The 12,083-nt window shown below is 32.6% G+C and overlaps 1 protein-coding gene across 1 annotated transcript; it reads left to right on the plus strand.

Annotated features, from left to right (window-relative positions):
* Positions 1–3,242: 3,242 nt before the first annotated feature.
* On the plus strand, positions 3,243–4,877 carry LOC115985065 (UPF0481 protein At3g47200-like). The gene is made up of 2 exons (XM_031108036.1): positions 3,243–3,580; positions 4,016–4,877. The coding sequence occupies exons 1-2, from the start codon at positions 3,243–3,245 to the stop codon at positions 4,875–4,877; spliced, it is 1,200 nt and encodes a 399-aa protein (XP_030963896.1).
* The last annotated feature ends 7,206 nt before the right edge of the window (positions 4,878–12,083 follow it).

The following is a 12,083-nucleotide window of genomic DNA, read 5'->3' on the forward strand; positions in this document are numbered from 1 at the left end:
AACAAGTTTTTCAACCAATTGTCCTCAAAAACTCAAACATTAAGCACATTTTGCATCAAAATCAAGGAACTTTAATTTTGGATGGCCACAACAAGATCACACACAATATAATGTACCAAGTTTAACAAAGAGTAACTTGTGTAGTGTGTGCAACTAGTAAAAGCTTGAGATACATGTGAGGTGATATGTGAATAGCAATCAATCACAAAGTCTACAAAATTCATTACATAGAATTTAAAAGAGACTATCACCAAAAGAGTTACATCATATAACTCTCACATCTCCTAGATCATAAGCTTGCAATCATGTAAATTTCTTGTATTTATGCCTCATAATATACATTCCAATTTTAAGTTTATGTGAGTTTGGCATCAAGCCTAATAGTACACACCAATTAAATTTTAAGAATTAAGCACTTTTACTGAGGCTTCACCTTATATTCTTTTTGTGCATGTGCTACACTTTCTCAGGCACAAAATCTTATGATATGCACTAAGGTGTTCATGATTGGCTAGTGAACAGTGGTGAGATGGTTATTTATGCCTTTCTCAAAAGGATCAAGTCCGACAGTCAAATAACATGTGACTTCAAGATTAAGACAAAGTGATAAACACCATAAACATCTTTCCCACACAATATACACTACAAAGTTTCAACTAGTAAAGTGCAATAAGTAAGCTCATCAAGGCTAAACAAGGTACATAAACTTGTTATGTAAAGATAATATGGCCAATCTTTGATTATAAATCCAAGATGTGAAATACAAAATACAAAAATCTTTTTGGTTTTAAAAAATTTATGACCAAAAACAAAAAAGCACATATTATGCTAAATGAACAATGCAAATGTAATGCATGACAGTGCTTAACTAAGCTATAGAGGGTACACAAACAAGAAATATCAATTTCTTAATTGACCCTTGAGTACATGTACAAACTAGTACATACTCACATAAAATCAAAAATAGCTTAGCTCTTATAAAACACATACTATTCAAGTTTCTCCACAATGTCAAGCATGTTCTAAATCAAGAGAGAGATATCATAATTCATGTAATCCTCAAGAAAAATAAAATAAGACTCAAAATAAAATATTTTTGTCTTTTTGAAAATTTTTCAATGTTTTTGGATTTTATTTAAAAAAAAAAAAAAAAAAAAAAAAAAAAAAAAAAAAAAACAACCTAAAAAACAAAACAACCAAAAATAGAATCAAGACATGTCCACAAACAATTGAAAGAATTAAATCAGGGACAAGTCAGCAACACTCACCTTAGAGAATCTTTTCTCACCCATCTAGCACGAGTTTTCGGCTTTGTAGGTGAAAATCCATGTGAAGCAGAGTGTATTTGAGGGATTACACCAATCTTCTGAGAAAGACTGAAATCCTGCAAATTCTTTTCACAAGCCAACAAGCTCAAATTTTTCAAAAGAATATGAAACAATTTATATGGACTTATAGCAAGAGAAATATCATCACAAATCCTAGACTGAAACATAGAATGCTTAAATTTCAGTTTATGACAATTAGGACGAATGTGACCACGGACACCACAAAAATGACAGACAGGAACAAATTTAGGAACATCAGTATTCCTAGTGGGGTTTCCGGTCACAGGCTTTGGTTCTTGCCTCAACAAAGAACAATTTGGTCTAATATGGCCAACAACACCACAAAGGTGACAGGTAGGCACAAAAACAGATTTATTATGCTCTCTAACAGTAGGTTTAGACTTAGGTTTAGAAACTTCAGCGTTTACATCAGAACTTTTACCTTTGTCTAACCTAGCAAAATAAGCATTTTCTTTATTATTCCTCTTAAAAGGAGGGATATAAACTTTCTCAGTTTCAGGCTTAAGAGAAACGGAAATACTTTTGTTATCAATAGCAGACTTGGTATAAGTCAAATTTTCAATTTTAGCTTTAGATTCAACTAACTTTTGTTCCAAGCTTTTCATCTTCTCATCTTGAGAGGAAATTTGATTTCTCAAAAATTCATTCTTTTTATTAGATTCATCTAATCTAACAATCAATTCATCTTTTTCAAGATTAACCAATTTTAACTCTTCCTTGAATTTCTTAGCAATTTTCATAGATTTCAATAATTCCTTACGAAGAGTTTCACAGGCATCAATAAAATCAACAGAAGCATGAGCAGAAACATGATAAAAAAGACACTTCAAATTATCCATGACAACAGGGGTCAAGGATCAGCTCAAAGATCAAAGGATCAAAAACAAAAGAGCTACCTGCTCTGATACCACTTGTCAGTTTTTAGACCCCTTAAAACAATTGATTTAACCTAGTTAATTAGCCAAGTTTTTACATAGTCCAATTTTAAGTCTAAGTTATTACAATCAAAACAATCATATCATGCACAACAGCGGAAAATAAATAAGACAATGATATGATCACCCAGGAAAACCAAACCGGTAAAAAACCTGGAGAGGATTTAACCTACCTATCCTCAAGGTAAAAAGCAAATCCACTAGAAAGAATCGAAGTTCATACAAAAGGACTTACAAGCACCCCCGCTTGACTTCCTAATGCTACCAACCAGTAGAACTTACTGACACGACCACGTGCAAGCTCCGAATCCACTGACTCCTTCTTTCTTTGGCCTTTGCAAAACACAAACACCCCCGTTCGTGACTTTGAGATCCCACTCAAAGGTTTAGCAACACAAACTCTCCTGTTTGTGACTCCAAGACCACCCTTGAAGGTTTAGATCATCAACACCTTTGATGACAAGAGAAGGCAACAACTTCTACAATACCGGATCTTGAGATTCTTCAAGGAATAGCACTGGTAGAAAACATAAGAGAGCTTTTTAGGAACAAAACCCTAAATACAAAAGAGGCACACTTTTTTCTCTCTAAAAAGCCCCACAAAAACGTGCTTAGGGTTTCCTTTATATACTGGGAGAGGTAGATTAGAAACCCTAATCTTAAATGGGCTTGAATTGCTATTTGGGCTTAATTAAAATTCTGCAGATACGACTTTCGATCGGTCAAGCATGTCTTTCGATCGGTCGAGCCAGACAGATTATGAAATCTTCTTTCTGCAGCTTGTATGTTCTTGAATCTTGACTTGAATCACCTTGAGCATTGTCTAATAAAACCTATAGACTCTAAGATCTATATCTAGACAAGTTTATGTTCACGATTTGCCAATTGTTCTAAACATTTAGAAACTAACAATTTCAATAGGCCCTTTGCTATGTGCCATGGAAATGAACTATGTGCCATGGAAATGCTGAAACTAAGATATCTCAGGGAACTTTGCTATCGTACTGGGAAAGACCACAAGGATATTGCAAGTGTTATTGAAGCAAATGAACTAAAGATCCGTCGTTGTTCCGATGAGATTTTTGATATTAGCAGCGAAGATTTCGTGAAAATGGTTCTATTGGATTCTGCATTTATCATTGAGCACTTCTTGAAGTCTACTGCGTGTAGAGAAAATGAAAGCAATGGGAGAGAAGATAGAAACGATTGTATAACGAGTACACCATTGCTGAGGAAGCACATAACACAAGACTTGCTATTACTTGAGAATCAACTTCCATTTTTTATTCTTGACGAGTTATATGCAAAAAATTTCAATCCTAAACAAAACAAATATAGTTCCTTTCTTAGAGCATCTCCAGCAGAATCAGCAAATTTTTGTATTGTTTGAAGAATGAACAGTGACTTTTATTTTTATCTACCAACTTTTTCAAATACACTTTCCAACAGACTCTCTATCTCATTCTCTATCTCATTTAAATATTATTTCTTCATTCATTATTTATTCTTTTTTTAACAACTACACATCTTCAAACATTTTTTTATTCAACACCTAATTATTATAATAGAAAAAAAGGATTTGAAGAATGAACAGTAGCTCATCAGACTTGATGAGCTTGTTCATGAGCAAAAAAAAAAAAAAAAAAAAAAAAAAAAAAAAAAAACTGGTTTTAGAGAGGCTATTGAAGCACAGTTTTCCTCTTTTTTCCAATTTCACTCTCTATATTTTAGCTATGCATGCTCTGTTGGAGATACTCTTATGCTTGTAAGTAAGTACCTTTTTCCCAATATCGAGGAGAAAGAAACAATCATTGATGAGAAGGAATTAGAAATAAAACATTTTACTGATTTGATGAGACATTTCTACTATCCAACCAATTTTGTAAAGACTGGACGACCTATTGAAACTCTTTATAATGCAAAAAAGCTAGATGAGGCAGGAGTGGTATTCAAAAGGGCTGAAGGGAGAAGACGGTTACTCGACATAAATTTCAAGAAAAGTAAGCTTACGGAAATATTTCCTTGCTTCACTTGCTCATGGCTCTTGCATTGCTTACCGTGCTTGGACTACTTTCCATGCTTGGTGAATACGCAAACTTTCTTAGAAGTCCCATGCTTGGAGGTACATGATGAAACTGAAGGCATTTTCCGAAGCCTCATGGCACTGGAGCTGTGTCATTATCCATTTAAAACTTACATATGCAATTATATAGTGCTATTGGATTTTCTTATCAACACTAGAGATGATGTGGAGCTGCTTGTTGAGAGAGGGATTATTGTTAATAAGTTAGGCAGCAACAAAGCAGTTGCCTCTATGGTTAACAAACTTGGCCTAGAAATAGAGCAAAATACATCCTGTTACCATGAACTCGCTCAACAGCTGAATGACTACTATGACAACGATTGTAACCGTAATATGGGATCCTTGAGAACAATATATTTTGGTGATATTTGGAGAGGCTGCAACTTTTATTGGGGTCATAGTCCTGCTTGTAACTTTCTTGAATTTCTTAAGGCCTTTTGTCCTCAAGAATATTTAAGAATTTTCTTTGTGATTTTATCAAATAGTTGGAAGATTGGCAATTGCTTGTAGTTGTATTCGGTATTGTCAATCTGTTTAGTTTGTGATATCCTTTCCTTTCTAGAAAGTTCTAATTTGTAAGGTATTGAAACTTTAATACATATTGAAACTGTTTTTCTTTGAAGTGCTGAAGTAATTGCCTTCCAAAAAAAAAAAAAAAAAAGGTTATTTGTTGAGTTATAGGTTGCCCCCAATTAATTAATTCAGTTACCCAAGTTGATTAATTAGGTCAAATTACATATCATATCATGGAGGCATGAATAAATTACCAAATAATCTAGAATGTAGCGGAAAATAAATTGACACGGTGATTTGTTGATTAATGGAGAAAACCTTTCAAAGTACAAACCTATAGTAAAATTCTCACGCCAATCCCTAATTGGTCTTGATTTTGTAGACTTATTCCTTTTGCACGGATCCAGTCTGTAACTAACTCCCAGCAACTTGAAACTTATTCTTGGATGCTAAGTTCTTCAATACACTTGAATAGAAGGAAGCACTTAGATCACAAAACCCTAAGGCACATAAGAGCACAGTAGCTTCGCAATAAGTGTATATATTCTCTATGTGAGTCTCTATGTATGATGACGGCTATAAAATAATCTGTTTATATTATCTAGAAGTTTAGTGAACGAATTGAAACCTTAGAACTCCAAGTCATCATGGGCCAAAAAAAAATTTTGGAATTCTGGAACTTTGAAGCTCAATAGATCAAGTAGTATTGAGCTTGTATCGAGGTTCATTAAATCTTTGATAGAAACTTGTATCGAGCTTGTGTTGAGGTTCACTCTTTTAAACTTTTCACACTTGTTTCTTGGTACAATCTTCATATCTTTAATAATACCACTTGTTTTGTTTGTAAGACATATTTCATGATATTTTAGAATCTAGTTAGAACTATCCAAATACAAGTAAATTTTATTTTGTCAAAGGATATGCCAACTAATGAAAAATATGGCCCTAACATTATTATATTTTATTTGTATTCCAAATTTGATCATATTGATAGGAATGATACTAGTATGCGGAATTATTATAGAGAGATATTCAGTTCTGCAATGTTTTTTAAGACTATATAACTAGATTATAAATTTTAATTTATATTTTGTAGTTGGAGTAATTTATGGAAAAATCATTCACAGATTCATATATGAAGAGAAAAAGTGTTCAGGATTTTGAGGCGATCACTCATTTCTATATTTCAAATGCTGAAACTTATGATTGTGAAACCCATAGAAAGAGTCAAAGTTAATTGTGAACCTAAATAAATACATTAAAATGTGATCTTAAATTACAACAACTAATATCCACGTTAATGGACTCGGTGAACGTTTCAAAGTTGAGCCATATAAAATTGAAGTTAGGATTAAAATTAAAAAAAAAATCCGAGTCTAAAAATAAATTTATGAAATAAAACATTGTCTCTTATTAACCAAAGAGTAAGAATGAATAATTACAAGTAAAGCTCTGTTTCTATATATATACAAAACCAAAGCATCAAAATGAAGAAGATGAACTAATTAAGAGCATTTACATTAATCTGTGTATAATAAAAGAATATGCAAAATTTACACTATTTTTCCTAAAAATAACCTACATCAATCTATGTATAATTATGTAAATTTACAAGTTTGCTATAGTAACCGAGTAAATTTATACTGACACTATTCATTTTGTATTTAATTGTTTATTCTTTCTTTACGTATTTCAAGTATGAAGAAAGAGAGTGGATGATGGTTGTTGTGTACGAAAAAAAATAAATGATTTAAAAAATTAAGAAAAAAATATATTTTAATAAAATGTAGTGTGAAATAAATAATCTGGTGTAAGATGTTTTGAAAAGAGAATATATAAAATAGAAAAAGAAAGTTTTTACGCTAAAATAAACATAAAGTCTTGCACGAGTTGACGTGAATGCTCTAAATAAATATGTTCCAACTAAGCAGGAAAACTGGAAATACAAAGTTTGTGGTAACTAACTTCTGCCATGTGTCCAAAGCTGATTGGTTTCATATTCACACGTGCTCTAGTCAGTTATGTGAGCATCTTTGTGTTCCTTTGCTTAAACGGCTGTGCTTTACTTTAGTAGAACAACTTTGTTACTTTAGTAGAACGACTGTGCTCTAGTCAGTTATGTGAGCATCTTTGTTATTCCATTAAGCTGACACGGTGTCGTTTGAAGACATAATTTATTTCCTTGCATCTTAACAAAGTCTTCGTTTCATTTCAGTCGAGCATAATTGAGACTTGAAATGACTAATAGTTGTTAAATGTATGAGAGAGGGAGCGAGAGAGTCCATTTTAGGTATTGATGACATGGTTGGAAAATGTGGTCATGTATTGTTTTCTGAGTATGACAGAGTGAGAAATAACCACATTTTCAATTAATACATGGATAAGTATGGATGTGGTGATCTATCATTATATTCCATACGCAAAGAATGATAACACAAAATGAAAAAAGATGAACGTAAACTATTAAATTTATCAGAGGCTGCTCGAATTTGTTGAGAGGAACTCTAAAATCCATTCTAAGAAGGAAAAAAAAAAATTTGAAATTTTTTTAATAATAAAATTTGGTTTTTTTTAATAATATTTGTTGTAGATATATTTTACCGTATAAATAGTTGATTATCGATCTTTTCTGTGGGTCAAGTTTTATAATAAAAAAAATAGAAAGAATATTGTTACTACTTTTGAAAATAATATAAAAGCAAAGGAGGAGAAAAAAGGGAAAATAAAGTAGTATTTTAATCTAGAAGGAAAAATACAAAATAAAAGAACGTTGCTACTACTTCTGAGAAAAAAAAAAAAAAAAAAAACATTTGTTGTTGTTCTTCTTCATGTGAGAATTTGTACAAAACCAATCAAATCAAATCAAATTATATATATATATATATATATATATATATATGTGTGTGTGTGTGTGTACGTATGTATATTAATTAAGTTCTTTTTGGTTTCTATACATTAGTGATTGTACACTTTCTTATGAGATATGTACATTGTGATATTTGCTACATGATAATCACTCTTTATTATTAGATCAAGATATCAATTAGTTTTTGTTATAGTAGGGATTCAAACACAGATCACTTCTTTGACGACAAAAAACCTTTACTAGTTGAACTAACTAAAATTCACGAAATGATTGTTAGACAACATCAGATTATATTTGCAAATGTTCATGTCTCAAGACTCAGGAGCTACTTTCTCCTTCCCTTTAAATGCATTATGTGTATATATAATTTATTATTAAAAAAATTTATATTAATAGTCTTACATCTTAATCCTGATTTTTCTTTGTTTATTTCTAATCCTAATTGTTCTTTTTGTTGAGGGTTGTTTTTTAACCAATACATGTGCTGTGCTTCGATATGTTGGCAATTAGACCCAAGGTTGTTTAGGAAGTCTAGACTGGAACTTGTGCCAACGGGTCACCCTTTGGCATGCTATATTGCTATGGCCACGCTTTCTCCTAAGCAATAAAATAACATTGTAAGTGTTTAAATGTTGTAAAATGACTTTTTTTCCCCTATAAAATGAGTAAAGCAATATTTTATAATATTCACAATAGAAAGGAGATTAAAAATAGAATATTTAAGGCTTATCGTGTATTTTATTGTGAAATAATTTTGCAATAGAGCTCCTTTGTTGAACTTTGATATGGTACTATATGACATTCTTTAGCGGTTCCTCGGCAACGATGTTGTGGTAGTTCCTCTACAAAATTCTGATATGGTATTGTTTTGACATTCTTTAGCGGTTCCTTGGGAGTGATGTTGCGGTTTCCTAAGAACGATGTTGCTGTGGTTCCACCACAGAACTCTAGTGGGGTACTATTCTAACATTCTGTAGTAGTTCTTTGAGAGCGATGTTGCAGTGGTTCCTTTGCAAAACTCTAGCGTGGTACTATTCTAATATTCTGCAATAGTTCCTTGGGAGAGATGATGCAATTTCTCAAGAGTGGTGTTGTAGTGTGGTATTATTATGATATTCTACTAAAGAACTCTTATTGTAAAACATTTAAGTTAACATGGTCCATGGAAACTTCTATTGAAGCACCAAGAAATGTAAAATATAATAAGGGAAATGCTAACGAGTGCCCTTAGAGCACTAGTTAATAATCCATATAAAAAAAGTTTTTATGGGAAATGAAAAAAAAAAAAGTAATTAATATTTTGACAGCTTTTTTCATTTCTCATAAAAGTGGTATTAAAACTTTCCTTAAATAGATTATTAATGAGTACCCTAAGGGTACTCATTAGCAAAACCCATATAATAATATGCATAGTAAGAAGAAGATTTTATTTTAATGGGAGAGAGTGAGTACTGATGTGTGCATGTTTTTGTAGAAGGTCTTTTAGAGGCTAAGTGATATTTTTGAAGATTTGGAAGAGGTAGGATAAAGCCATCTCCTCTTTTGGACTTCCCCATTTCTTCTTCCCTCTTCTTCTCCCTTTTGTTATTCTTTGGTGTTTTTTTTATAGTAGATATGGTTTGGTTCCTCTAGACAGAGATGCCTTTGGTTTGCTGGGTAAACTATGGCTTTCTGCCATGAATCTAAAGTAGTTCAGTAGACTTACATTGGACAGAGGGTTGCCTGCAAACTTAGCTTATTTTGACAATTATAACTTGGAAAGAGCATTTGGCTTTAGCTACAAAAGGAAGATGCCTTCATCGAAAGTCAAAGGAGTAGGTAGGGCATTCAATGTAATAGATGACAACTTGATTGATAGGAAAAATTGAGAGGGAATAGTAGGGAGATATCATGCACGCGGTAGTCAAATCATTGGTTCATGCATTCCAAGCTAACACATTAACTAAGGGAAAAACTACAAGTTCCACCATTCACTGGAAACCACTCCCCCATTGACTAAACCACTTCTTTCTTACTGCAAAATTGAGATTTTCCATGGGATTGGACCATGGATTAGAGAGATGATGCCCTTGTTTGGTCTTTTTCAGTTCCATAACTCATGATGTTTACTTTCGTCGAACTACTTTTGTGGATCTGTTTTTGTGGAATTTCATTCATGGAATTGAGTCTTAGGACTTATTTTTACTCATTTTTTTGTCTTCCTCTTCTTGGGTCCTTTACGAGGACAACTAATTCCATTTGTAGGTTTTTTCACACTCATTTATGGGCCTTCGCACCCATTTGTGTCTCCTCTTTCTTTCCTTTCCATGGGTTTGCTTCCTTTTTTGCTGGGGTTTTTGGGATCCCTTTCGAGGACAATTTCATTTGTACCATTTTCTTGGGTCTTGCTCACCTTATACATGGTTTTTTCTTTTCTTCTTTCATTGTTGGGCTCTTGCCCACTCTTTGTGATCCTTTAAACTCTTTTGTGTTAAGTTCTAAGACTTTAGGAACTAAATGTATTAGAACTTCAATTTTTATTATGTTGACAAATCATGATCAAAACATTTAGTCTAGATTTAGACTTGCTCAAAGTATGTTTATTTATAAAATTGGAATCGAGTGATTGCAGAATTTATTGGACTAAATCTGTAAGGCTCGATCAATCGAAAATTAGATTCGATCGATTGAACCACGTGTAGATTGTTAATCTGCAGAATTTCCAATTCAACCCAAGCCCATATGACGTGTAGGGTTTTATTTTTTACTCCAAGTATAAAAGGAAAAACCCTAGCTACGTTTTAGAAGTCTTTGAAGTACTATGTGTTGAATCTCTTGTGAGATCTAGATGTGTTTACCTTCATACACACTTAGGTTATCAAGATCAAGATTTATGTCAAGAATTTGGTGATCGCTTCAATTGCTACATAAGGAACTTAAAGAAGATTTGAAACCTTTGAGTGGAGTCTCAAAGTCACAAGTAGGAGAACTTGTGGTTGCAGTGGATCAAAGAAAGAAGTAGTCTGTGGACTCGGAGCTGTCACGTGGTCGTGGTAGTAAGTTTTCTACTCGAGGTAGAAATAGAATGTTAGTGGTCTAAGTTCTATTGTACAAACTTCAATTTTTTCATAGTGGATTTGTTTTACCTTGAAGATAGTTAGGTCAAATCCGCCCCAGGTTTTTTACCGATTTAGTTTTCTTGGGTTATTATATTGTGTGTTCTTTATATTTCCTCATTATTTACATGATATGTTTTTATTGTGTTAACCTAGATCTGAATAATTTATCTAAGTAATCACTTGGCTAAATAACTAGGTTAAACAACTTGTGTTTTAAAGGATCTAAAAACGTACATTTTGTAAGAGTGTTCTCATAGAACCATGGGTCCTTTGGGTTCTCATAAGGCCTATGATCTACTAATAAGAATAATACTACATCCACAATATTTTCACAACAAATCTTATGCAACAAGTTGTTATTATTGGGTAAAAAAATGATGTATGTATTGAGCTCAAATTAGAATATCACATATGATTTTTTTGTGAAATTATTGTGAAAATGTTGTGGATGTAGCATTATTCTTATTTTTGTTGAACTCAAAATCTTGTGATTCTCAAGTCAGAGTGTTCAATATTTTTATTAGGGTGGTCAAAATAAGTTAATTTAATATATAATTTTTTGTAAATAAATATATACATTTTTTTTTTCCAAGTTAGGGTGATTTTATAGCCCATGTTCCAAAGAGGAGATCATGCCACATCTATCACGTGTCCTCAACTCGAATCAAGAAAAACCGAGACAATTTTTATTTGTATTATATAGAAAGTGGCCGATAATATCAAATATACTATTTTGCATGCCATTATGTACATAAATATTTAACTAGACAATCTCATAGTAGATGATTAGAAACAACCACAAATGTCTCACAAAGATAATACATATTTTTATTCTCTTGTGGGAGAGGGGGTGCACTAGTTGCTAATGTATCACTACAGGTTTCAGCATTAGTCATGCAACTATCAGATGCAACATTTACTGTTCGGTAGTCATGAGCTTTCAACGCAGTTTTTGCATCTTCTATTTCGCTAATAGAAATATCATAGATTTTGAAGCAATCATCTAATTGCTTTCTCGATTTGGGGTCTGCAGTCTTGTTGATGAGTAAGCGAATAAGGGCAAGTATTAGCGGCAATATATACCAAGTGAATTGAAATATTGGTAAGGCCAACGAGATCGACAAAAGGTGTATGTGGATCAGATTTGAGGGCTTGCAAACAGATAGGAGGGTCTTCGTGAGAAGAGCAAATTTCTTTAAGCACATTCTCTGATACCTTTACACTTAGCCGAGCATTTGT

Source organism: Quercus lobata, chromosome 4, assembly GCF_001633185.2.
Source record: "Quercus lobata isolate SW786 chromosome 4, ValleyOak3.0 Primary Assembly, whole genome shotgun sequence".
NCBI lineage: Eukaryota > Viridiplantae > Streptophyta > Magnoliopsida > Fagales > Fagaceae > Quercus > Quercus lobata.